The sequence below is a fragment of the Sinohyriopsis cumingii genome, chromosome 12 (genome assembly GCF_028554795.1).
Source record: "Sinohyriopsis cumingii isolate HCF-2022 chromosome 12, ASM2855479v2, whole genome shotgun sequence".
Taxonomy (NCBI): Eukaryota; Metazoa; Mollusca; class Bivalvia; order Unionida; family Unionidae; genus Sinohyriopsis; species Sinohyriopsis cumingii.
In genome coordinates this window covers 79,079,893-79,107,275 of record NC_142972.1, presented here as the reverse complement: position 1 = coordinate 79,107,275, position 27,383 = coordinate 79,079,893, and the positions used below count along the sequence as shown (strand labels likewise).

Sequence of the window (27,383 nt, the reverse complement as noted above, 5' to 3'; positions counted from 1 at the left end):
GCTGGTGAAATAGTCCTCAACCGAAATAATGATCCAATTCCTAGGGGCAAACATCACGGAGAGAATTGTTAGTGATTTTCTCTGCTTCCATGTTTACTTTTGGTGAAGTCAGGTCAGAGCCACATGAGTGTCCCTGTCGCTCAGTAGTCCCTCTTAAAGTCTATTCGCGTAAATTCCGTGTGCAACTCCAGGTGCAGCATTTGCGATTGGAGACTGATAAATTATACAATGGAATAATCGAAACGAGACTGTTCCGTCTTCGACAGCACAGGAATCTGATGTTTTATCAATCAAGTACGATCAAATCTCTGACAACACGAAATCACCTTATCGGCACGATAAATTAACTCAAGGAGTGCACTCGAGACCCCAACCATCCGCTCATTTTGACTTTTGTCATGCGTCTTTTATCGCTTCAGGATCGCCAAAAGTCTGAAAAGCTACGCATATCCATTCAAAATACAGTTTCGTTCCAAACCATAACTCAGGCATGAATCTAATCCGGCCAATATACCTTTATTTTCATCATAACGGTCACAAAGTCTTTATACAGGACTCCATCAGGCGGAAGTAGCCGATTCTGCCACGGAATGAATAACACTTGAAAGTAAATTCATAAGATAAAATGTTTAACTTGGCTTTTATTTCAGATTCTATCATATGATAATTTTATATACATTTCCTGAAAAGAAATATCTAGTTAAGATGGTAGAAATGACGGTTTTTGACGTCATCGCACTTCCAATATTAAAGCCGAGACGGATGCTGGATTCAATAACATTAAAAGATAACACAGACTCTGCTCCGTGATCGCTACGAATATTATACCCTTTGGCTTATTTACTCTAGGATATAATCTGGTGAAATAGGCTACTTCCGTCCGATGGTGCCCCGTAGAAAGACTTTGTGACTGTGGTCACGCTTGCGCTCCTTGTGTTAATATACAGTACCGATAAGGTGATTTCGTATTGTCAGATTTCATCGTACTTCATTGATGAAACGTCAGACTCCTCTGTCGGTGGGCGCCGTTTATTGTTAAATATGGTGTAGAGTTCCATGTGAAATGTGGCTTAAAATCATGATTTGACTAGCCTAAAGGTGGCGTACTAAAAATAGTTTCCCGTATTAGGTCGTTGATTTGTATAGTTTCACTGCGTGAAATACTGGCGGTATGTCACGGAAAGTTAATCATGAGAAACCATGCATTTGTGCGGTTGACAGGCAAATCAGAATTTGTGAGATCTGTGGTCTTGTATTAATCAAAACTAAATAAGTAAAATTATTTATAGATTGGAAACGTTGGACTTGCCAGTTTACAACAGTATTTGTATGGAAGTCTTTCAAATCAGAGAAAATATAACTTCTAGCGGGATTCGCGCCAGGATTGTCATCGATCGTTCAAGGAACCCTTCTGGCTTGTTACAGTAATATTTATTTTTGAAGGCTTTATCTTCTTTATAAGATCCACATTAATCAGCACCATATAGCCAGTATTGTGCTGAGATGATGTTCATTTCAACAACAATTTTGTTATCATATAGGTAGTGTACAGTTGTAAATGTACACGTTTATGGGCAGGTATTTATACAGATATTTAAGGCAATAAACCTTCGAGAAGAAAAGTAAACATCTATGCGTTTTGATGTCAAGAATTTAAAGAGGCACGTAAGGATACACCAAGGAGAACAACCATTCAAATAGTAATATGTACTGCTAACAGGTTTCACGATTTTGCTAATTTAAAGGACTCACGGTACTGATTCAGTTCCCAGAGTGAAACTATGCAAACACCGTGATATTAAACATTCAACAACGTTAAATTTGCTCATGATAAAACCTATATTTATCAGTATAGGTGAAACCTGTATGTCAGCTATTGTGTAGAGAAAACGGTATGAGCCAAGGCATTTTCTGGACCTACACGTGTTTCAAACATGTGCTTTCAATTACGCACCAAAGAGTCAGCTGCTAATTTCAGCAATGAGTGTTCCAAGGTCAGTACTCTTAAAGAACTGAAATCATATCAATAAAACATATCTCTATTTTTTTTTCACTTACAGCTATGATAAACTCTCAAAATATTATTTTTCCTAAGAAAACCTGACATTATTAATCAATGTTGTCCAACCAATCCTATATATACTCTACTTTATCTTCATCCATTTCCAGACTGGTTCCCATTTTCCATACATTTAGTACAATGCGTCCTGAGGATACACAATTGAGTAAACCCATTCAAATGTGAAATGTCTCATAAAAGACGCTAGTGATGATGGAAACATGAAGATGTACTTCAGGAGACATACAGGTTTAAAACCATTCAAGTGTCAGTTATGTAGTTAAAAATAGGAATTTTAAGAAAACAAATCGTGTAATAGTACATACTGGAGAGACCAAAATTCAGATGTGAAACATTTCTTGATAGTTGTGGGCTCAGTAGGAACATGAAAATACACACTGGAGAAAAACCATTTAAATATGGAATTAAGAGAGCCACGTGTATAATAGGGAGAATACATTGTAGTATTCTTGCATTAATTATGTCTACATTCAGTTGAAGTGACCATTGTTCCTGAAAGTAATACATACTTCTATAATGCATATTTCAAGTATTTGTGCTTTCCTGAACATGACAAAATAACTATATACATTGGGATACACATCCGCGTGGCATCATATATTACGCGTGTTCTTCAATTCGTTTCTCTTGGCAATCATGTTTTAGAAATACCGTTTTTTCAGGTATTCTATTGACTATCAATGATGCAACCGCAGGTCATTTATACCAAAGGTAAGCAATGTGTAATGTTTATTATTTAATATGTCACAACTAATGCATTTAGCCTGGAATTTCAAATCAATCGTACATAGTACACATATCATTTTTCATCATTGCTAGTATGTATTAATCTTATTCAAACTTTCATAGCTCTACTGTTTTGGTACTGAAATCCCAAGTTGACATCAAGTCAAAGCTGGCTGGTGAACCTCGGGATTTCATAGTCTGTATTACAAGCATTTATGTGTGAATACAACATATGTATCAACAGTTACCTAGTTGTTAGTGGGGGGAGGGACATCACAAACTCCTACTTCCTCTTTGATCCTCTTTGAGCTGCGATTGTGATGTTATACCGGATGAGAAGCAACAATACAACATTAAGCAAGTGTGTTTGACGTTTTATTTTTCACATTCATTTCACGTCCATGCATAGTTATGTGCCAAATATTTCGTCCGAAATGTAGTCTCTTGCGTCAGGCGCTACAGCTTCGAGACTTTCTCAAATTGTTCCATATTTGCTGCATCATTTCTTCATTTATGTTGATATCAACATCCCCGGTTGTGTCGTATAACACTATTGATACAGAATCATCACTAGAATAAAGAGAAATTAAAAACATAAATAAGAGAAAGGATAAACAGAACTCAAACAAAAATGGCTTGTTGCTGAAATATTGAGAAATGAAATTCTTCAACAGACCATAATCTGACTGTTACCTTTAAACGGTATAGAGGTTGGTTCTAACTTGATTTCGTTGTAATACACATGCGTTGTGCTAAAGTAGTAAAGATTTAAACATTTCAATAAGCATGTGCAAAGTTATTTGGCTGTCCATCTTTGATCAAAGGTTTTGTGGGGGGGGGGTGGTTGGCATTATTCACACTGGTGCTCATCTGGTACAGATACCAAAAGTGTCCACCATATTTTAGGTACTACTTGTTCAAGTCACATAAAATAATTAGACTTTAGTGCCATATGAAAACTATGAATGTCCATATCGTTATAATTATACATAAAGGCTAAGATCCAAGTCAAATAAATTGACTAACACGATCAGCATTTGCTGGAAGAAATTAAAAATCAGAGCCACTAAGCCACACTTTTTTATATATGTAACTTCCTGCCATATTTGGTTCAGGAATTCCTTTAAAGGATAATATACAAAATTCATGTGGTGGGACATATAAGGATTTCTCGTGACACGACATAAAATTTGGTACAAGTATGAAAACCCTATTCAAACATCCAACTATTAGGATACACCATGTTTAGATTCTTGTATGTGTGTCCCTCGTCTACACATGCTTTATTTAGCTCCAAGCTCTACAGTTACAGCATTAAATAGGACTAATAAAGTAATAGGTAAATCTGCCTAATACTAATCCATGACAGCATTAAGCTATTAAGTCTGACGTACACCAAATCACTGAAACATTAAAATTAGGTAAACCATACTAATACCAAATTACTTCAAAGTTAAAAGTGTGTAATAAGTAGATCGATCTAATACCAAATCACTCTATCATTGTAATTAAGTGGCAAATCAGACGCATACCAAATCACTTGAACATGAAACATAATACGTACTTGGAACTAATACCAATAATTCAAACATGAAAATAAAGGCAAATCGAACAAATATAAGAATACTCAAGCATTCAACTTAATAGGTTAATCTGACACGTACCTAATTATTGGGTACGCAACACGGGACTTTCCAAGCGCCATAGTCCTCAGTACGGCAAGGGCTGTTGGGTTCTGCGCTACATGTTCAAGGCCATGAATTGATACATTAATTGCCTGGAAGATGAAAATTCTACAGATATAGTTTCAACTCTGTTATTTGTTTATAATTATGCACAAGATACAGTGTAACCACTGCTATTTAGTCTGTTACTAGTTACACGTAATTGTAATTTTCCACTGACCCTTCCCACTTTATCTTTTATATGTTTACAATTATGTTGGTGTATAGGGTGCGAGCCATTTCCCTATCACAAAGTTGGAATTCGGGAACACCATGCAATGTCTGCATAGGGTAGCTGCTTACTAGCCAGATTTTCACGCCATTATGAAGGAAATTGATAAAACAGCTCCACGTGAAAACAGGGCACTTCAAAATCATAATATTGTGCAAGATCACACCATTGTTGTATAATCACGGGTTAAAACTTGATTTGAGTAATATTATCGGTAAATTTCTAATGCAGGCACTAAAATTACATTGTAAACATAGACATAAGCATTCTTCATATAATTCAGGTCTTGTCTCTGAATTCCTGAAACAGCTAATACAAACAAAGGAATAAAATGCACAAGAGAAATAGTTTAATATATTAAATTTAATAAACATCATACTAAAGATCATTTTGTATCTAACCAGCATTATAGTGACGGACCCCTATATATGGTTATAACCTGGTACGGAAGTGTCCTGTTGATCGCTTTATCTAACAGCCTTAGATACTCTGGGTTGACACTATCAACTTCACCGTGATCCACGAAGAAGCAGATTATCTGTCAAATTCAAATATAAAAGGTCTTGTACTTGTTCCCTTATAAAGATGGAGAAAAATTAGCTTAAAAATGTGTCCACACCTCAAAAATATAATACAGCATACAAGTCGTGAGCAATGTTCCAGGTAAACCAGATGTTACGACACTATGAGATTAAACTAAGTAACAGAAACAATTATAATAAAAATACGATAAATAATTTCTTTCCCTAGAAAACAAAATTCAAATTTAAAACGAACTTATGTATTACGAATTAACTCCCAAACAAACATAGAAAATGTTCCATCTAAATTACAAAAGTACAGAATATTCCGAATGAATTCTATGGGTGCTTCAAAACAAATCCAATATTGTATGCGCTGATGTGCCAGTAGTCTCGAATATGCCAATGTGCCAACAATCCCGCTGTATCACAGTCATATAATAAAAATGTCCCTAAAGAAATCACAGCAATCTCAAACTAGTAATATTATTGAGCACTTTGTAATTCAAGGGGATAATTAAAGTTAATAAATCCTACATAATAAAAACCGGACACGACAATAAGGCTTTATTCCACTGTTAAGATAGACCATTGATTGTTCTATATTTCCCTAAGTCAAAGATGGGCAATGGCTGGATAAAATTGTGATGATGGAAATCACACCTGTCATCATAGGACGTGAACAGAAAGCACCCATTAAATCCTTGCAGATCGACTTGCATCTTTTATCTTATGATCACAGTCGATGTTTTGACTATTATCATACAGCACACGAAACATTCCATCTACTCTTAGTTTTTAGACGCATTCATACAGTTGAATACTCATTTGAGTACATAAATTTCAACCAATGAGACAACATTGACCCTGTTACCCTACGCTTATCAACCTCCCGTAACACGCTATAGCATGTCGGTCTTAAATGTATACATACCTTTCTGTCCTCTATGGACAGAACCTTCACCCGGTGAAAAAGTCCATCAATATGTGCCACACATATCATGCCCTCTGTAATCTGCTGTATCTTTGCTTTTTTAAACTCTTCCTCTAGCATACTTTCAAAGATATCGAGCTGGTCCTAAATATGAAGAAATATTTAAGAATATAAACATTGTAACTTAGAGATGAGCGTACATTTCCAAAGGTTGACTGGCTATGCCTTATTTTCCTCTAATTAACTCAAATTATGATAATATTTTCTCAGAGTCCTTGACATTAAACTTTCTAAAGTGCCCTTAGATACTCAACTCCCTGCGAGAAATTATTAATTGAATCAAATTTGAAGAAGAAAAAAGCCAAATAGAGAATTTGTAACTTTTAAAACGTAATCCAGACTGGCACGAGAGAGAAATGTTGTTGATACCACATTCAATACATAAACAACTATTGAAAATTTGTTCTGAAAAGACTTTAACGGATCGGGCTATCAAATTACCATGATTTCTACTGCATATTTCTATAGCCCCCTACTCATCCAACCATAATATATGTCAGGTCAGTAGTTAAGTGAGGCACCCTAGCGACAATGGGAATTAGCATTACAAACACCCCTGGGACAATCTGGCGACAAGGGAAAATTAACATGGAGAAAAATCGTGGGACAATCTGGCGACAAGGGAAATTAACATGGGAATAAATCGTGGGTCACTCTAGCGACAAGGGGAATTTAACATGGAACTATAGTGTGGGTCTGTCTAGCGACAAGGGGAAATTAACATGGGAATAGAGTTTGGGTTTGTCTAGGGACAAGGGGAATTGAATATGGGATTTTTTTAAATTTAAATTTAAATTTAAATTTAAATTTAAAAAAAAGGGTAGGCAATGGAAAGGCTATCTCTTTTCGAGAAATATGGCTGGCCCTGAAAAGGGCCTTTGGGTTTATGTTAATGTATTCATTAACATAAAGGGCACCGCATTGGTCTTCTTCTTGTCCTTAGGCTGCGTTTCACTGTAGGACCGTAAATCAGGACTCTTTTGAGGCATCCTTGTCTTTCTACGTAGATCCTACGTATCCACAGACTGTGTTTGTCCTGTGGACAACGGTCCACTTGGATCGGACATACATGGGTATGTCCGTCCGGAACATCATGGAAGACACAAGCGTACAAGATTGCACATCGGTCCACATCTTGAAGCGACGAGAACAAGTGAATCAATGCACTGAACTGCGCTTATTTATAGGTAGAGGCAGGATTGAAACGGATTGAGTTCATTCACCAATCCAAACACGCGTTACAATATTCAGTCAGCCCGCATCCAATCCGAAGAGATTAGTCTGTGACGTCAGTTGGTCTATATAGATTCACTAGCGCTTGTGTGCAGTCAATCTATGCGACAGTGATTCAACATGACGGAAACTCAGAAAACGATCCATTGGGGTGCACCAGCAGGGGAGACTGCCCATGGGAACCCGGACTTACTTTCAGAAGAGGTACATTGGGATTTTGTGGATTTTCTTACCTCGCAAGAATTTGTTCCGGAACCTTCGTTACCTTCTTCATTACCGCAAGTGGAGAATTTTAGACAGAGACAGAAAGAAGAATTGGAGAAATTTATGCAACGACAAAAGGAAGCGGAACAAGCTTTTCTCCTACAGCAACAGCAACAGCAACAAGAAGAGGTAAGAAAAAAACAACAGCAACAACAGCAAGAAGAAGTAGCAGCAAAGAAACAAGAGGGTGAAAATCAAACGGCTACGGTACTGTTGGACATTTTAGCGGAGTTAAGAAGTCTGAAACAAATGTATCAGACTTCTTTATCACGACCGAAGAGAATACGACCTTCCCGAGCTAAACACGCCAACCCTGTGACTAAGCCTGTCGTACCACCCTTAGTGATTTCAACCCAATCATCAGAAGTAGGCCTTGGCCGTGGCAAAGGCTTAAGGCAGTTAAAGTTGATTGGTTAAACTCACCCCTACACCAAAATAAAAAGGCCCTTTTCAGGGCCACCCACATTTCTCGAAAAGAAATACAATTTCAATTTGCCAATAACTCAAAAATAAACCCCACCCATTTTACCCTTATAGTACGTGTCTGTGTATGAGTGCGTGAGTGTAGCTTCTTATTTTAAAATCAAAACTCAAAGACACTTACCTTATATCATTCATGTATTCTTTTATCCATTTTTTACAATCCAATTCACAATTCACCACAGAACACTTTAATTAAAAGTTCATTGACTTCTTCTTTCTCCTTGTTTAGTCTCTCTGTTTTTTGAATTTCTTCACCGTTTTTTCCTCATTTTCTTCCCTTCTTCTTTTCTTCTTCTGTTTCTTTGCTTCTTTTAAATAGAATTGTCTTCTTTCTTCCTCTTCTTCCTCTGAAGAATCCCTCTCTTCTTTCGAAGAATCCCTCTCTTCTTCTGAAGAATCCTTCTTTTCTTCTGACTCCTCTTGTTTCTTTTTTTGGGCAATCTGGAGACCAATGTCCTTTTTCTTTACAATAATAACAGGTATCTTGAATTTTGTCTTTTTTAGCCCCTGTTTTTTTCTTTTTTGACGGTCTGGACACTCTGAAGACCAATGCCCTTTCTTCTGACAGATATAGCAAGTATCCTGACTCTTATCTCGAAAGGAAGGAGAGTAGTCCGTCGGCTGGTCTGAAGAGAATTTTCTAATGACCCCTCGCAAAGCTCTGACGAAACGTTCCATCTGGGTAGTCTCTTCCATCGTTCTCCTCGGTTTGAGAGTGAAATGAATAGTGAAAGGACAAGACACACCCTTTTTATATACGCTGGTTTGCCATGACTATAAATTAGTCTATGGTGTTTGAACTTGAGTCATTTGACGTTTTGCACTCAAGATGAAACGATCCTATTCATTCGAGAAGAAAGAAGAAGAAGAAAGTAAGAGGCAGAAACGTGATCTATCGCCTCGTACCAGGGCTGAAATCTTGGCACAAATTCATGCCAGTGATTTTGAAGAGGACATGAGTGAACCAGAATCCGAACCCTCTAAACCAAGTTCACCACCCTTAGTCAACCCTGAAAAGTACTATTCCATTCGAGAGACGGAAAAGCGCTCCTCTAGAAAATTTAGAACCACGGCTTACACCTACACGGTGAAGTTTAAAGATTTCAAGGCCGACGTACCCTTGGAGAAAGCAGAAGGGTTTATCACCGAGATGTGGGATTCTTTGCTCACCGCACTCAAGCGACAATGTCAACCCAAAGAAGACGATCGCTTGACACTATCCATAGATCACGACGGTTTGAAATCCCCTGTTTGGATCGAGTTTAGCAGACCCGCAGAACTAACCCCTTCCAAAATCATGGACAAGATTCAACACGTACAACAATCTAATGACCAGTTTGACATCACCGATGGTAAAGCCACGCTGAAAATGGCCCACGTCTCTCTTCCTCAAGGGACAGGACGCAAAAAGATGTTATTGGTGGACAACCTTCGCAACACCAAAACAAGTCTCGTCCGAATTAACAACCCTCAAGACCAGATGTGTTTAGCCCGTGCCATCGTGGTGGGACGAACCTATGCCAACAAGAACGACACGGTAGAATGGAAAAGAACCTGGAAAACTATTCAACGATCCGATCGAGCCAAACAACGAAACGAAGCAGAACTCCTGTTGCAACAAGCTGGCCTGTCCAAAGACACACCCTGTGGCATTCCTGAGATGCAAAAATTGCAAGATGCCCTAGCTCCACGCTACACCTTGAAAGTGCACCCTCAAGAAATGCGCGGGCCTCTGTTGTTTCGAGGCCAACATTTTAAGGACGGAAAATACATTCATGTTTATCATCACGATGACCATTTCGATACCATTACCAGTATCACTGGATTCCTGGGATATGCTTATTATTGTGAGAAATGTGACTATGGTTATAACAATCGAGAGCAACACAAGCATTGTGGAATGAAATGCTCAGGATGTTTGGCCTCTCCACCCTGTCTGAGCGAAGAACCAGTGCCTTGTTCGACTTGTCTGTGCACGTTTGTCAGCCCTACCTGTTACCAACAACATTTGAAAACACAAGGTTCACAGAAGAAATGTGCTTGTCAACTCCTGAGATTGTCCCCTACCTGTGGACAAGGCATACTTACCAATAATGCCAAGGCACACGTATGTCGAGGAAAGAAAAAATGTCACATTTGTCACCACATCGTGGACTTGGAACACCAATGCTATGTGCAAAAATACCAACCCCCACCAGAGAAAGACGACGGTCACAAGAAGAAAGGCAATTTCATCTTTTTCGATTTCGAATGCATGCAAGAGACCGGCATTCACATTCCTAATTTCTGCGTGGCTCATCGAGCGTGCGAGAAGTGCATTCAAGAACCTATCTTCAGTCATTGCCCTCAGTGCAGCAAGATTCCTGGAGGGCGTGAAAAATTCTTTCGGGGACCGAACACGTTAGCCGATTTTGCCCAATGGGTTTTAGACCCCATCGACAAGACGTGGAGCCAAGAGGACATCGAACGTTACGGAGATTGTCATCGTCATGCCACGGTGATGGCTCACAATTTCTCCGGATACGATGGACATTTTCTTTTGAGATACTATACGGAACAAGGCACCGAGCGTCCTAAAGTGGCTTTGAACGGAGCCAAAATCATTTTCATGCAAGTGGGACAAGTGCAGTTTAAAGATTCGATGAGTTACTTGGCCATGCCTTTGAGTCGAATGCCTAAAACGTTTGGAATGACAGAAATGGCTAAAGGGTACTTTCCTCACTTTTTCAATACGGAAGCCAATCAACATGCCGTTCTACCCCATTTACCTGAGGCTCACTATTACGACCCCGACAACATGCGTACCGAACAACGAGAAGCTTTCTACGCTTGGTACCAAGCTCACGCCTCGGACCCTTTCGACTTTCAGGAAGAAATGCTAAAGTATTGTCGTTCCGACGTGGACATTTTACGGCGTTGCTGTGGAAAATTTCGAGAACTGTTCATGGAACACGGAGAGGTCGATACTTTGAAAGAAGCTTGCACCATTGCCAAAGCGTGTTCCTTAGTGTACCGCCAACGATTCATGCCTGAAAACACCGTGGCTGTCATCAGTCCTCAAACGACCCACTATGTCAAGCGTCAATACTCGGTGAAAGCCCTACGTTGGTTACATTACTTGTGCGACAAAGAAGATAAATGGATTCAGCATGTCCGCAACGGAGGAGGCGAAAAGACCATCGGAACGTATTCGGTCGATGGCTGGGGCTTAGAAAACCCCAAGATCGTGTACGAGTTTAACGGTTGCTTATTTCACGGATGTCCCGTCTGCTACCCTGACCGTGACACTAAAAATCAGTTTTTACAACGGACCATGGAAGACCTGTACCAGGACACTTGTCAGCGACGCCTAAAGTTAGAACAGGGAGGATACCAAGTGGTGGAAATGTGGGAACACGAGTACGATCACCGTATGAAAACCGATCCCGAGTTTAAACGCCTCGTGGAAAGTTACCAGTTCATGGACCCGCTGCACCCGAGGGATAGTTTGTACGGAGGAAGGACCAATGCCACCTGTTTGCTGTACCAAGCCGACGAAGAGAAAGGAGAAGAAATCAAATACTTGGACGTGTGTTCGTTGTATCCCTACGTGTGCAAATATTGTCGCTTTCCTGTAGGGCACCCGCAATTGCTGACGGAACACATCGACCTGAAAAACATTCGACAATACGAAGGCTTGATCAAGTGCAAAGTTTTGCCTCCCACGAACCTCTACCATCCCGTCTTACCTCACCATTGTCAAGGCAAACTGATGTTTCCCTTGTGCCGTACTTGTGCCGAAAAGTGCAACCAAGATCAGCCTTGTCATCACAGCCAGGAAGAACGGGCCTTGACGGGAACCTGGGTCAGCGTAGAATTGTTCAAAGCTCTGGACATGGGATACGAACTGTTAGAAGTGTACGAAATTTGCCACTTTCCCAAGACACAACAGTACCACAAGGGTGACCCTACTCAGAAAGGCATTTTCGCCGACTACGTGGATGCCTTTTTGAAACTGAAGCAAGAAGCCAGCGGCTATCCTTCCTGGTGTCACACTCCCGAAGACCAAATACAATTCAAAGAGAAATACTATGCACAAGAAGGCATCTCTTTAGACCACATCGAGAAAAACGAAGGCAGGCGATCGTTTGCCAAAGTGATGTTAAATTGCTTGTGGGGTAAAATGGCACAACGACCGTGTTTACCCAAGACGGAATATTTGACAGAACCTTCCCGCTACTTCCAGATGATTCACGACAAAACCAAATACATGAAACACGTGGACGTCGTTCGAGAGGATTTGATCTTGGTCAATTACGAAGAAGATCTGGACTTTGTACAAGACGACCCTTTTGGAAATGTCATCATTGCGGCTTACGTGACAGCCCATGCTCGCTTAAAATTGTACGAAGCTTTAGAACTGTTAGGGGAACGCGTCCTGTACTTTGACACCGACAGTTGCATTTACATCCATCACCCGATTCAACATCACCCTGACATCGAAGGAGACCGTTTAGGAGCCTGGACAGACGAGCATCCCGACGACAAGATTCTAAGTTTCGTCAGTGGTGGCCCCAAAAATTACGGCTACGAATACCGGGACAAACAAGGAGAAGTGCACACGACGTGCAAAGTGAAAGGACTGACTCTGAATCATCGTACCAGTCGAGTGGTCAACTTTGGGGTATTGAAAGAAGCCTTGCAATCGGGAGAGGATGGAAACTTTAAAGTGACCACCTATCAACCGAACAAGATTGTACGTTTACCCACTCACCACATCGTCAGTCGACCCTTGGAAAAAGTCTATCAAATCGTGTACCAGAAGCGAGTGAGACTTCCCAATCACTTTATGTTGCCGTACGGTCACGTCGGTATTGGTCTGTATATGAAAAGGAACCCTAGGCAAGATCGATAGTTCATTGTTCATTGAAGTAACTTACCATGTCGTTGACGAAGAAGAAACCAGACTGGTTAGGAGTCAAATGTTGGACATCACCGATACCAGGGTTTTGAGGCTTGGACACAAGAGGTGGCCCAGTATGCACGAGAGTTATTCAAGGAAAAAAGTTACTTTTCAACCTGTGTTAGTGACGGTGCCAGAAGAACCCGTCACCCAGGACAGGACTGTCGTGGACAGGCCTGAAAGACCCTTTCGGGAGGACACTTGCTTGTGTGACCTTACCCCTACTATAGAACTGGTTAGAACTTTACCCAAAACATGTGGTTGTTGTACAGACACTTGTTTTTATTCCACGTTCATGGTTATCATGTGCCTTTTATTCTTGTACTTAAGCCTTTGGCTTTTATGTATTTTTGTCTTTCGTATTCATGTTTGAAAAAAAACATTCAATAAACGTGTTCTGAAAAAGTATATAAACTCTTGTCTTGTTTGTTTTTCGTGTCAGAAGTGACATTCCTCACGCCATGGCTACCTCTGCTGTCTCTGCTCCCTCTTCCTCTACTGTCAAAGTCATCGACGAACACTTAGATCGTGCCAGTTGGGAGGCTTTGTATCTTCGCCATCCCTTTAACATGCTCATTGCTGGACCTAGCGGTTCAGGCAAAACCGAATTCGTCAAACGTTTGATCGAACATAAACATCATTTGATCGATCGGCCCCCTCAACGGATCGTGTGGTGTTACAAAGAGTGGCAATCGGCGTACAACCTCTTGCGAGAAAGTCAAGGCGATTCCATCGTGTTTGTGGAAGGCATTCCTAAAGAAGACGACGGCATCGTCTCTGACTCCCGTCAAACCCATTTGGTCATTTTCGACGACATGTTAGGGGAAGACGAAGAAGAAATTAAATTGTGGTTCACGCGCAAAGGGCATCACCGTAATGCCAGTGTCGTTTACATCACCCAAAATTTGTTTCAACAAAGTAAAGCCCATCGCACCATCAGTCTCAATGCGCATTACGTGGTCTTGTTTAAAAGCCCTCGAGATAAATCGCAAGTGCAAGTCTTAGCCAAACAGTTAGGAACGCCTTGGCTGACTCAGGCGTACGACGATGCCACTCAAACGCCACACGCCTATTTACTCGTCGATTTGAAACCTACGACTCCCGAGGATTTGCGATTTCGTACCCACTTGTTTCACCACTGGTGCCAAGACGGAGGGCCTGTCCTATACACGTCACCGTCCTCCACTTCATTTCACTCCCCATAAAAAAAATCTATAAAAACCTCAGACCCTTTTTCGTCTGTCTCACACAGTGTGAACATGACGTCCCTTCAGTCGCATCTTCCCGTCAAATTGATTCGTGCCTTGTATGGCATCAGTCGAGAAAAAAATCCACAAACACGAGCTCGTGTCTTAGAAGCTAGTCTCAAAGAAGTCTTACGATGGTTCACGGTGACGGCACGTCAATTACTCCAAGGAATCATTCAGATTCCTCACCAAACCAAACGCTTTTTCGATCGAAACAAAGTCGCTTTGACCCAACTGGCCGATCCCCGCATCGACACTCAAACCAAAAAACAAATCATTTTGAAACCTGGAGGGAGCGGTACTCTAGGAGGGGTCATCATTCGCTCACTCTTAAGATGGGATCCTAATGCCCCCAAAGTTATCCCCAAGACAAAAGTCCAACGAAGCCCCAAGAAGAAAAAGACCAGGTCCCCAAGGAGAACTTCTCCAGTGGCAGGACCCTCCTCTGACCAGACACCACCCCGGAAAAAGAAAAGAAGCCCCCAGAAAAAGAAACAGAAAAAAAGCCCCCAGAAAAAGAAAAGTCCACAGAAGAAAACTAGTCGCAAGAGAGGCACTTCGGTTAGGACGCAACCTTACACTCGTAAACCACGACCTGCCACGGCAGTGACTGTGTCTCCGGCATCCTCACGTTTGTCCACTTCTCCGTTGATGACACCAGGAACTGAAGAGTACTTGGAGACGTTGATCACACCAAGAACTTCTCCGTTGATGACCCCCAAAAGAGCTTCCCCAGTGGCAGGACCCTCCAATTTAGTGGCAGTGGCTGCTGCTCACAAAGTACCTTCTCCCAAAATCAAAGTCCAAGAAAGATTGGGCATGTTACAAAGTTTACTGGATTTGTCCAAGCAAGAACTGGCTCGATTTAGTCCGTTACGTACCCCTGCACGACGTGTCATGCCTGTCCTCAAACTGATACGACGTAAAGACAATCAGTGGCGACGCGTTCCAGTATAAAAAAGGCCTGTGACCAAGTAGGGGTATCAGTGAACTTGTAAAAGATGTCACCTCCAAGAAGCCACAAAAGAAAGAGACAAAAGCAGACGCGTCATCCGACAAAGCGCTTAGCCAAGCATCGACATTACCCTAAGAAAAGACACAGTCGTTCCAAGAAAAAGAGGCGTCAACAAAGGGGAGGATTCCTTGGCGATTTTGGGAAAAACATTGTCACCTTTATGACAAAGCGATAGTCCCAAAAAAAAGATAAAAGGGTGTGCGTTAAGTCATCGACGTTAGTGTCTGTTTGGTGACTGTCCCGGAACCCACAAGCAAAGATGTCACCCTCCAGAAAACCCCAAGGAAAGAAAAGGAAAGGACTGCCACCACGTTTAGCCAAACATGGGGACATGTTATCTGTCCTGTCCAAAGCTTCTCCACCCCTACGAAAAAAACTCATTCAAACGGCCTCCAAAGAGGTCATCGATACCGTGTGCGAATGTTGTTTGAACGTGTTGAAAGGTACGATCCCTTTGTCCAAACACCAGAAACAATGCTTAGGCAAACATCGTCACGTTCTTCGCCAAATGGTTCAAAAGAAAATTCCCATTCGTCAAAAAAAGAAGATGTTGGTCCAACGTGGAGGCATTTGGCTCTCTTGTTAGGCCCCATACTGAAAGGAGTCTTGGGAACCATGTTGGGAGGACTGGTGGGAGCAAGATAAAAAGGCATTCGGAAGTCCCAAGATCTCAGAATTAACCCCTGACAACCCCATGGAAGGACGAAAACTAGCTTTAGTGCCTTACAAACGATGGATGGAATACCATCGGTGGCAAGAACAACGTACCCCGCATTTACCTCCCAATCCCCATTTGAGCGAGATGTCCCAGTTACAACACGAATTGCAGTCCTTGATGGATCGCCAAGATTTGTCCGAAACAGAAAAATCGCAAAAGTACGGTCAACTCTTGCAACGATTGCAACTCTTTCACCAGAAAGCTTTAGACGAAACAGCTCTACCCACTCTGAAAGATTTTAAGACCTTGATGAAAAGTCCAGCACCATCACCAGTACCAGTACCAGTACCGCCAGTACCAGTGACCAAGACAGAAAAAGGAAAAGAAGGAGAAGAAGAAGAAGGGTTTCAAACTCCACCCGAAAAAGTACGCAAGTTAACAACACCACCTACCTCCAGAATTGGATGGATTAAAAAGATGATGGCCACCCCTTCTTCATCACAAGAGAAAAAGAAAGTGAAGACAGAAGTGAAGACAGAAGTGAAACAAGAACCGATATCCCCCGCTCAGACATCCTCCTCCTCCTCTTCAACACCTATTGCCGGTCGCACACGCAAAGCATTGCAATCCAAGAAAATACCCCAAGAGAAAAAGAGTAGCCTCTTCCAAGAGTGGGTACCTTATTAACACACAAACACAAAAAATGGAAAAAGTCTTAGCCAGCATTTACTACGATCCCTCGCATCCTGCAGGTTACGCAGGAGTTCAAAAATTGTATCGTGCTGCCAAAACTCGACTGAAAAGTCTCCGTTTACCTCAAGTGCAACGATGGTTACAAGAACAAGCTACCTACACTTTGCACAAACCCATTCGACGCAAGTTTGCCAGAAGTCGCACCCGAGTGGAAGGCATCGATCATCAATGGCAAGCCGATTTAGCCGATGTCTCTCATTTGGCCAGCTACAATCGTGGCTACAAATATTTGTTTTGTGTCATCGACGTCTTTTCCAAATTTGCCTGGGTCGTGCCCTTGACTTCCAAATCGAGCAGCGAGTTAGTGCGAGCCCTGCAACGAGTGTTGAAACAAAGCGGTCGTCACCCTCTTCCATGGCAAACGGACAAAGGCACCGAATTTCTGAACCAAGCTTTCCAAAAAGAATTAAAGAAACGTGACATTCATTTTTTTACCACCGAGAATCCCGAAACCAAAGCCAGCATCGTGGAACGTTTTCAACGCACTTTGAAAGAACGCATGTGGAAATATTTTACGCATCACCACACTCTGAAGTACATCGACATCTTACCGCACCTGGTGCAAGCGTACAACCAATCTTACCATCGAAGCATCGGACGTGCCCCGCAAGACGTGACTCCCGACAACGAAGTGCTGTTGTTTGAGCGCCTGTTTGGTACGTCCCCGACGAGGGCTGTCCCCAAGAAAAGTGGAGAGTTGGCCGTAGGAGATTGGGTGCGCATTGGCAAAACCAAACGTACTTTTGACAAAGGTTACTTACCTAACTGGACGACCGAATTGTTTCGCGTCACTGGACGAGTGCATGGCCGTCATCCTGCCGTCTATAAATTGGAAGACATGAACGGAGAAGTGCTCAAAGGAACGTTTTATTTGCCCGAGTTACAACGTGTCACCAAAAAAGAAGACGACGTGTACGACATCGAAAGCATTCTCGAACGCAGAACCCGTAAAGTGGGCAAACGACGTGTCAAAGAAGTCAAAGTACGTTGGAAAGGATATCCGCCCAGTTTTGATTCTTGGATCGACGCTTCGCAAGTCATCGACTATAAAAAGAAGTGACCATCATGCCTTTTCACACAGACGCAGCTACGTCGACCACTCCTCCTTCACCCAGTTCTTCTGTGCGAGATTTACAAAAACAACCCTTGTGGGTGTGGTGTGGAGAACGTGTGCCTAAAACGCAAATCGTCTTTTTCTGCCAAATCTTCGTGGTGTATTGTGTCATCGGGGCAGCCATCGCCAATTTGAGTTTGCAACAAGGAGACAAACAATTGTGGACCATTTTATTGAGCAGTTGCATCGGTTGCCTGCTTCCTAATCCCTCCCTGAAATTCACCTCGAACGGGAACCACGGGAACCTTGTGTCCAGTGCCAGTGCCAGTCACCACTCCAACCACAACCAGAACCCCATTTTGGGCGGAGACACGCCTCTGCCGTCCACTAACCCCTCGGACAGCCACAGAACTCTGGAATTATGAGTCACCAAAACCAATTTTACTTAACCTTACCCAGTGACAGTTCCATGGAGGTGTTTCCCAAGAACACGTTGTGCTGTTACACGGCCAAATTACCTCAAGCCATCCCCTTAGATCACGAAGCCCATTGGGAAGTGGCTTTAGTAGAAATGATTCACCCGACCCAAGTCCTCAATGTCCTTCCCAATCAAAATTTTTTTGATGTGGAAGTTCATGACGAACAATTGCAACAGTGGATGGATAGCAATGTCAAATATGACAAGAAAACCCGTACACAAAAGTACACCACCTATCACTTGTTCATTTCCCCAGGCTATTATTTTAGTGGTCAACATTTGGTCAGCACCATAGCCTCCAGGTTTAATGCCGTGTTTCTGAAAGCTTTGGAGCATGTTAACAAAAGTGTCACCATGGAGTACCACAAAACAGCTCGTCGCTTCTTGATGAAATTTGAACGGAGTAAAATCCTGTCCATTTTATTTTGTCCTGAATTGTATGACATGTTGGGCGGAGACATGAACCTGAGAATGAGCATGATGAAGAAAAGCGAATTACCCATCGTTTACGACAACGAGTCTTTTAGCAAGTTATTTCGTGCCCCGGTAGAACTGAACCAAGGACTGAATTTGATGTTTGTGTATTCCGATGTGGTGGAGTATAACGTGGTGGGACACACCTCCGTACCGTTACTGCGTGTCATTCCTTTCAAAGTGGATTCTGCCACGAACACTGACGAGGAAGGTGGAAACACTTACCACGTCCACCGCGAATTTGTACATCCTCACTATTTGCCTGTCAGTAAGTCGTATTTGGACACGGTCAACATTACTATAAAAGGAGATTTGGGACAAAATATTCCATTCACCAAAGGAAAAGTCACGGTGAAACTCCATTTTCGAAAACGGTTTTCTCACGATTCGTAAGTCATATATCCAGTGTACCGAGGGGTTGCTCAACAGCGAGGACCCGGTTTAGGAGATATGTTAAAATCGGCCTTTCGTTCGGTGGCCCCGGTGTTGAAACCGATGGTGACACGCGGATTGCACGCCTTGAAAGATGCGGCACTGACGCAAGGCAAAGAATTTCTCCAAAATGTCATCATCGACAAACAAAACCCTAAAGAAGCCTTCATGAGGGCAGGCAAAAATGTCTTGCTGCAAACGGGCAAAGACATTTTGGGTCACCGAGAAACACCTATAAATGCCCTGCACGCTACCGAGTCAGGCATTCAGCAAGGACAAGGCAGAAAGAGACGACGAAGAAAACACCCTTTCACCAGACTTCAAGCGAGAAAGGCCAAGAAAAGAAGAACCGTTCGAGACTTAGACGTTTTCGATTATTGAGAAAAGAGACAAAAAAAAATGATGCACCGAGAATCTTGCGCTTGTTCCAAGACGGAACTGGATCTGTTTGCCATGCCCCCCACGATGATGACGATGCAAGAATCCCAATGGGTGGAATTTCACGCCGTCTCCTCACTGACCGATTCCGCTCCCATCGAGTTTGAAATCAAAGGACAGCCCGAAGATTACATCGATCTGAATAGCAGTTACTTGTACCTGAAAGTCAAAATTCTAGATAAGACTGGAGGTGTTATAGACGATGAAGCAGTAGCTCCCGTCAACAATTTCATGCATTCCTTGTTCAGTGGAGTGGACTTGTACTTGAATAACAAACTGGTCAGTAGCAGCATGGATACTTACCTTTATCGTGCCTACCTGGAAAATCTCTTGACGTACGGAATAGATGCCAAGAACACTCATCTCAATGCCTGTGTGGTATGGGAAGCTGACGAACCTACCAAGTTTGAAATATTGGAAACTGATGAAAAGAAAGACAACAATGATGGATTTCTAGAACGAAGAAAGAGAATCACGGGAGCCGACACAAGTTTAGAACTGATGGATCGATTGCATTTGGACATGTGGTTGCAAGAAAAGTATTTGCTGAACGGGGTGGATGTCCGCCTGAGACTGAATCGTAGCAGTGCCGCTTTCCATTTGATGGCTGATAGTGACGGTTACAAAACCAAAATCCTAGAAGCCAGACTCTACGTACGCCGTGTGGAAGTGTTACCTAAAGTGGGAAACGACATCAGTCAGACGTTGAGCAGAACGACTGCCAAGTATCCCATACGACGCGTGGAAGTGAAAACCTTCACCATTCCCAAGGGACAGCGATCCATGATCGAAGATCATCTGTTCCAAGGACAGTTACGCAAACGTTTGATCGTTGGTATCGTCGAGAATACAGCCTTCAACGGAGCTGCCGAAAAAAATCCTTTCTACTTTCAACACTTTGGCGTGTCCAAAATCGAAGTCAGTCGCGATGGCAAGACCTTGTGTACCCGACCTTTCGAACCTGACTTTACCAAGAAGAATTACTTGAGATCGTACTTGTCCCTGTACGAAGCCACCGGACAGTTAGGAACCAATACCAGTCACGGTATTACGTACGAGGATTATGCAGGAGGCTACGCTTTGTGGGCTTTCGATTTCACTCCAGACCAAGGCAGCGACGAGGGACATTTCCACCCTATAAAATCCGGCCAGATTCGTGTGGAAATTCAGTTTAAAGACCGAGACCCTGATGAAACGGTGAACGTCATCCTGTATGCAGAATTCGATAATACCATAGAAATCAACAGTTTGAGAGAAGTCATCCTAGATTACTAGAAACCATGGAAGACTGTTATCCCTCTTTACCTAGTGGAGAAACTTTTAGTGTTGGATTATTGTTAAAAAATGTTAGAGTTGTTGTTTAGTGTTAAGTGATTTTTGAATAAAAAATGTTGTGTTTTGAAAAAATTGTTTGATGTTATATTGTTGGATTATTGTTAAAAATGTTAGAGTTGTTGTTTAGTGTTAAGTGATTTTTGAATAAAAAATGTTGTGTTTTGAAAAAAATGCCTTTGTCTTTTGTTTAGCTATAAGAATGTTGGATTGATGCTCTTTCATTTCTTACTATCCCTCTCATGACACTCACTAAACGTTGCGACTCAAAAACCGTGTGGGGGATGTTTTCCTTCACGTCCGCGCTTTGACTTTAAGAACCGGGTTGTTTCCAGTCTAACCATCCATTGTCGACTCATCCTCCTAAGAAGATGTGCTCCAAACTAGCTAAACTCAACGAAGCCTACGTGAATTTGCATAGGGTCAGACACAGTCTGATACCGAAGCCAGAAGAAATAGAGAATGTGAGAATGTTAAAAATCACTGAAGACCTGATAGAAGAGCTCTTCAGAGAAGAAATGAACAGGGAAAAAGAAGAATGGACAGAGAAGTACAGACTTCAGAGACAGCAGCAACAACAAGAGCAGCAGCAACCTGAAGCTGACAGAGGCTTTGTCGATTGTCGTATCGACACCAAAGAGTTCTTCTTCTCTTTCAGAAGAAGCAGACCTATCGCCAGAAAGTCTATCCTCAGAGGACATCGCATTCTTAGAAACTAAAAAGAATGCCATAGCAAACAAAAAGAACAGCCCTTTTCAGGGCTACCCAATACTCTAGAAAAGAAATAACAATCGATTTGCCAATGTGTGTAGGTAGAGTAGTGTGAAAATAAACACTAACTCTTTTTTAAAAAATGTGAGGGTATGTGTTTGTGTGTTTGTGTTTGTAAGTGGTTAAGTAAGTTGGTATGGATAGTAGATTAAAATGATGTCTTTTTTTGGTGTTTGAGGTGTAAATTTGGGGTTAGATTGGATTGCTTTGCGTATGTGGATAGTCTATTGAAGTGATTTATAAAAAATTTTAAAATAGTGATGGATAGCATAAAAGTGAGTGAGTGTTTCTTTTAGGTCCGCGCGTTGTTGTTTTTTGGTCATGATGTAGGTAAGATCAATTTTATGTTTTTAGGGGATGTTTTCCTTCACGTCCGCGCTTTCACTATAAATTGAAACTCGTTCGGCAGTCCAGCTACCCTTGTTGATTGATCAACACCAAAAATGAACACGAGACTGGAAAAACTGTTGGAACTTCATGTGCATCTGGAATATGCCAGGCGCATATTAAATGAACTGGCCGCGGAAGCCATTGTGGAGGAGGGAAGGATAAGAGAGGAGGAGGAAAGAAGAAACAAAGAAGAGGAGGAGAGAAGATATAAAGAAGAAGAGGAAAGAAGATACAAAGAGGAGGAGAGAAGATACAAAGAAGAGGAGGAGGAGGAAAAGGAGAGAAGAAGAAGAAATTTCAGAATCCCAGAGAGCGAAAATTGGGATTCTGAAGCGACATATCCTGCCTCTGCTCTCTCCCCCAAAAAGGTAAAAAGTAACTGGGGGACAAGATGTGTATGTGGCGCCAGGCCTGGAAGGTGCCACCATTAACCAGGTGTCCATGAAGTTCCAAAAAAAACAGCCCTTTTCAGGGCTACCCAATACTCTAGAAAAGAAATAACGATCGATTTGCCAATGTGTGTAGGTAGAGTAGTGTGATTATAAACACTAACTCTTTTTTAAGATAGTGTGAGGGTATGTGTTTGTGTGTTGGTGCTTGTAAGAGCTAAGGTATGTTTGTGGGAATAGTAGATTATGGGTTTCTTTATTGTTTCTTAGCGTAGGTGAAGAGTATAGTTAGGGTTCTGTAAGCGCTCACGTAAGATTGTGTGGATAGTAGATTATGGATTTGTTTATTGTTTCTTAGCGTATGTGGAGAGTATAGTTTGGGTTTTGTAAGCGCTCACGTAAGATTGTGTGGATAGCAGATTATGGATTTGTTTATTGTTTCTTAGCGTATGTGGAGAGTATAGTTTGGGTTTTGTAAGCGCTCACGTAAGATTGTGTGGATAGTAGATTATGGATTTGTTTATTGTTTCTTAGCGTATGTGGAGAGTATAGTTTGGGTTTTGTAAGCGCTCACGTAAGATTGTGTGGATAGTAGATTATGGATTTGTTTATTGTTTCTTAGCGTATGTGGAGAGTATAGTTTGGGTTTTTATTATATGAAATGAGAAAGTATAGTTTGGGTTTTATTATATGAAATGAAAAAGTAGGGGGATGTTTTCCTTCACGTCCGCGCGTTGTTTTGTCATGATCTAGGTAAGATCAATTTTACGTTTTAGGGGGATGTTTTCCTTCACGTACGCGCTTTAAGTATAAGAACCCACAGTATTCGTCGTTCAAACCATTCTGCAAAGAATAAAAAAAGAAGATGGCTTCTAACCAAATGGACAAAATACAAACATTACAAGACGTTTTAGACAACTTAGGAATGATGGAGCAGATGTTAATAAGACTGGTTGAAGACCATTATTCCTATAGTCCCCATCGTGTAAAGATGGAAATTAATAACTTAAAAAAGGTAAAGGACAAGATTAGTGGTGTCATGAAAGAGATAAAGGAGGAGAAGGAGGATGAAGAGGAAAGAATAAGAATAAGCAAATGGAAAGAAAAGATTGAAAAAGAAGAAGAAAATGAGAAGAGGAAGAAAGAAGAGGAGGAAGAGAAGAAGAAGAAAGAAGAGCAGGAGAAAAAGAAAGAGAAGAAGAGAAAGAGTGTTGGAGATAAAATAAGAACTTGGTGGAGAAAAAGAAGAAATTAGAAGCAGAAGAAGAAGAAAACCCAAAGGCCCTTTTCAGGGCCAGCCATATTTCTCGAAAAGAGATAGCCTTTCCATTGCCTACCCTTTTTTTTAAATTTAAATTTAAATTTAAATTTAAAAAAATCCCATATTCAATTCCCCTTGTCCCTAGACAAACCCAAACTCTATTCCCATGTTAATTTCCCCTTGTCGCTAGACAGACCCACACTATAGTTCCATGTTAAATTCCCCTTGTCGCTAGAGTGACCCACGATTTATTCCCATGTTAATTTCCCTTGTCGCCAGATTGTCCCACGATTTTTCTCCATGTTAATTTTCCCTTGTCGCCAGATTGTCCCAGGGGTGTTTGTAATGCTAATTCCCATTGTCGCTAGGGTGCCCCACTTAACTACTCAGGTCAGATATATAATGCGTATCTTATTATTTATTTTTGTGTGAAGTTTATTCAAGCTAATATATTTTAAAAAAATATTGTTCCACCTTAAATTTGAGTATATTTAACCTTAGTTACTTTCAGATTGATCGACCAATGTTGATCTACTTCTTGAAGATGGCCAACATAGGAGTAACACACATGGCTCACTGAGCTAAATCCGATTTGTGTTATGTTCGGCGCCCCTACATGGACGCAGAACATAATATTACCAATGGATTATAGCCCCAAATCGTTACATATCTTGTGTGCCGTCTTTCTAATAATGTCGCTACAAATTTCGATTAACAAAATAAAAATGCTACCATATATTTGACTTTTCACTCCCTTCCAAGGATAGCAGTGTACAAAAGCAAACATACACCAACTGCAGATCGTCACCACATCGAAAAAGTATTACTAAGTTTCGAATTGCTGCAACACTAGACTTTAATTCAATTGTCCTACATGTCAACATTCAGTTCATGATAATATTTTGAAGGCAAAAACCCCTTCAAATTCTGGATCTGTGATGTATGTCATGATAAGAATTACTGCTTATTCAAATTAAAATGGTTCATGGGGTGTAAATTTTATGGATTTTGCGGTTGCTACAAGCGACGGATTTAAAGAAACAACAAACAATTTCTGTGAAAACTGTGACGCCTTATCGAATCCTTGAATTTAGATCATGTTAAATATCTATAATTATAAATAAGAAAGCCATAACTTTTAATGATATGAACTGATTGAATGTTCAGATGACTGAAACGATTGAATATCGATAAAAACAAATGAAATAAGGAAATAGAAAAATAATATAGAAAGAGAAATAGACAGAGACAAAATGCCTCAAGTGCCTCTTTGTGATGTAAACTTACACTGTAGGCTTCTCCAACAAATCTTATGAAGACAAAATTTGTACTTCCGTAAATGCTGGTGAGACAAACGTCCCAAAAAGCATCCTTTGGCAGAGTCAAGGGTTCTGAAGAAAGAAAATGTATAAAGCTACAAATATTGATGACCATTACTGCATAGCATTTAATTTTGAAGTACTTTACGTTTCTATGTATTCACTTTTCTCTTTGCTTGTTATTAAAAGTTATCGACAGACATTCAAGGTCGCCCCTATGCTGACAAATGGTTTGATATAGCGATCATTATGCTTGCACTCGTGAGAGAAAGCATAAATTATTAGACAATCATCATGTTTACTTCAGTAAGATAAAACGCTAGAGATAAACAAGTATCCATTACAGCTGGTTATTGCCAGCACGTTCTATCTCTCTACATCGCAATGTTTGTGATCAACATCCTTTGTATAAGTTCACTAGTTACTTTTAGCGCACATACTATTGTTTAAAATATATTCTTTGGCTCTGAATATTCTATATATTACAATGCAGTTCAATCACATATTACAAGTGTATATATTATGTAATGGAAAACAAATCTAGTACAATGAATTAATGCGTCAAAATATCGTATCATCTGTATTATAGCGCAACTTGCCTAAGCCGGCCTCTGTGCAACCTGGCCTCCTCTGTATACCGGTTAAATTGTTACAGATAATAAATATTCTTCAAGGGTACTAAAAAATTAATTTATGTCAAAACTGTGAGCCTTTATTTTTATAGTGAAACTTTCCAAATCACTGCCTCTGTGGACGAGGCATATTTCCTGACACCAATAAAGTTTTTAAATAGCATCCCTACCTATTTGCATTCGATATATTTCTTTAAAAGTCAAACTGTTTTACCCAAGCACGTTCCCCTTTAAGGAAGTTACAAGTATGTTGTATTGTTTTCTAAATGAAAGCTGTCCATCTGAATTTTCAACATTCTGTAAATGGATCATTCATAGCGATAGAAAATCAGTGATACTAACACATTTCATTAATACAACAATATCTAGTATATTTTCTAGTATAGTGATTCTTCCCAAATTAGTCCACCTCTAACCTCTCTGCAAAGAAGTCATTTCTTTATAACGACAGAATCAGTAAATAGCAACCATGCCTTCCCACATTGGTCACTGCTATAAAGCAGACAAATTATGTTACCAGCGATCTGGAATTTAGATCAAGTATATGTACATGCAATAGCAGCATGCTTAAAGTCACATTTATACGAACCTGGGTCAGGTGTATCCATTTCCTCCTCTTCTTTATTGATGTATTCCTTCTCTTCCATGATTATCTGTAACGATGTCATAATTTTATATCTTAAATATAGCAAATCAGTACCATATCATCAGTATAATGAATACGTTGTACATCACCGAATCGAAAGAACAAATTCTCTACATACATACATACATACATACATACATGCATACTTGAAATTAATAACTAAAGGTCTGCGTGGGTTCGAGTCTCGGATTCGGCTAATGTGGATATATGAGAAAGCTTGCCAGTAGCTTCTCGTGGGTCGGTGGTTCTTTCCTGAGTTTCCCGGGTTCTTCCTCCACCATTAATACTGGCCGCCATGTATAGCCTATCGTGTGCTGAAAAATGGCGTTAAACCCTACAACAACAACAACAACAACAAAAATAACTAAAGGTTTTCACGATAGACAATCGTTTTATGCTTACTGCCCCTCTCTCTGACAAATAATTTGCCCGTGTGTTTTCCCGATAAATAACATAATTGTGGTCTAGTAAATTGCAGGCTTCAGTATCAACACTTCCTATTTGTATCAATAGGATTTCTAATGTCTGCACGACGTCTTTCACAGCAGCAGCTTCAAATCCATGATAGTATTTGAAGAAAATAGTAGCTATGTAAGATAACAAGAAAAGCGGACACCACTTCCCAGCAATGAATACATTTGATGGAGAAAACAAAAGTACATTGTGACAGGTTATTTCTACGGGAATACGCGTACTGTCTCCTGTGGAAAACCACATTGACACATATTACGTAAAGGCGGCAGATATCAGGCCTCGGTCAGTATTTTAGATCAGTGCACTGTCACCATTCAGTAGTGGTGGTCGTCCGAATGTAAACAACAGAAAACTATGTATATACGTTGATAAAAGTTGAAAATGTTGACACCAAAGCCTACAAGGTGCTAGTTTTATCATC

General features: G+C 40.9%; 1 protein-coding gene across 1 annotated transcript; it reads right to left on the bottom strand.

The window, feature by feature from the left end:
* Nucleotides 1-3,164: 3,164 nt before the first annotated feature.
* Nucleotides 3,165-27,183, bottom strand: LOC149786799 (tudor domain-containing protein 7A-like). The gene is made up of 7 exons (XM_089978260.1): nucleotides 26,891-27,183; nucleotides 26,432-26,495; nucleotides 25,179-25,282; nucleotides 6,218-6,361; nucleotides 5,202-5,300; nucleotides 4,471-4,583; nucleotides 3,165-3,376 (listed from the first exon to the last, which is right to left on the bottom strand). The coding sequence occupies exons 2-7, from the start codon at nucleotides 26,487-26,489 to the stop codon at nucleotides 3,256-3,258; spliced, it is 639 nt and encodes a 212-aa protein (XP_089834386.1). The 5' UTR covers nucleotides 26,490-26,495; nucleotides 26,891-27,183; the 3' UTR covers nucleotides 3,165-3,255.
* Between the last annotated feature and the right edge of the window lie 200 nt (nucleotides 27,184-27,383).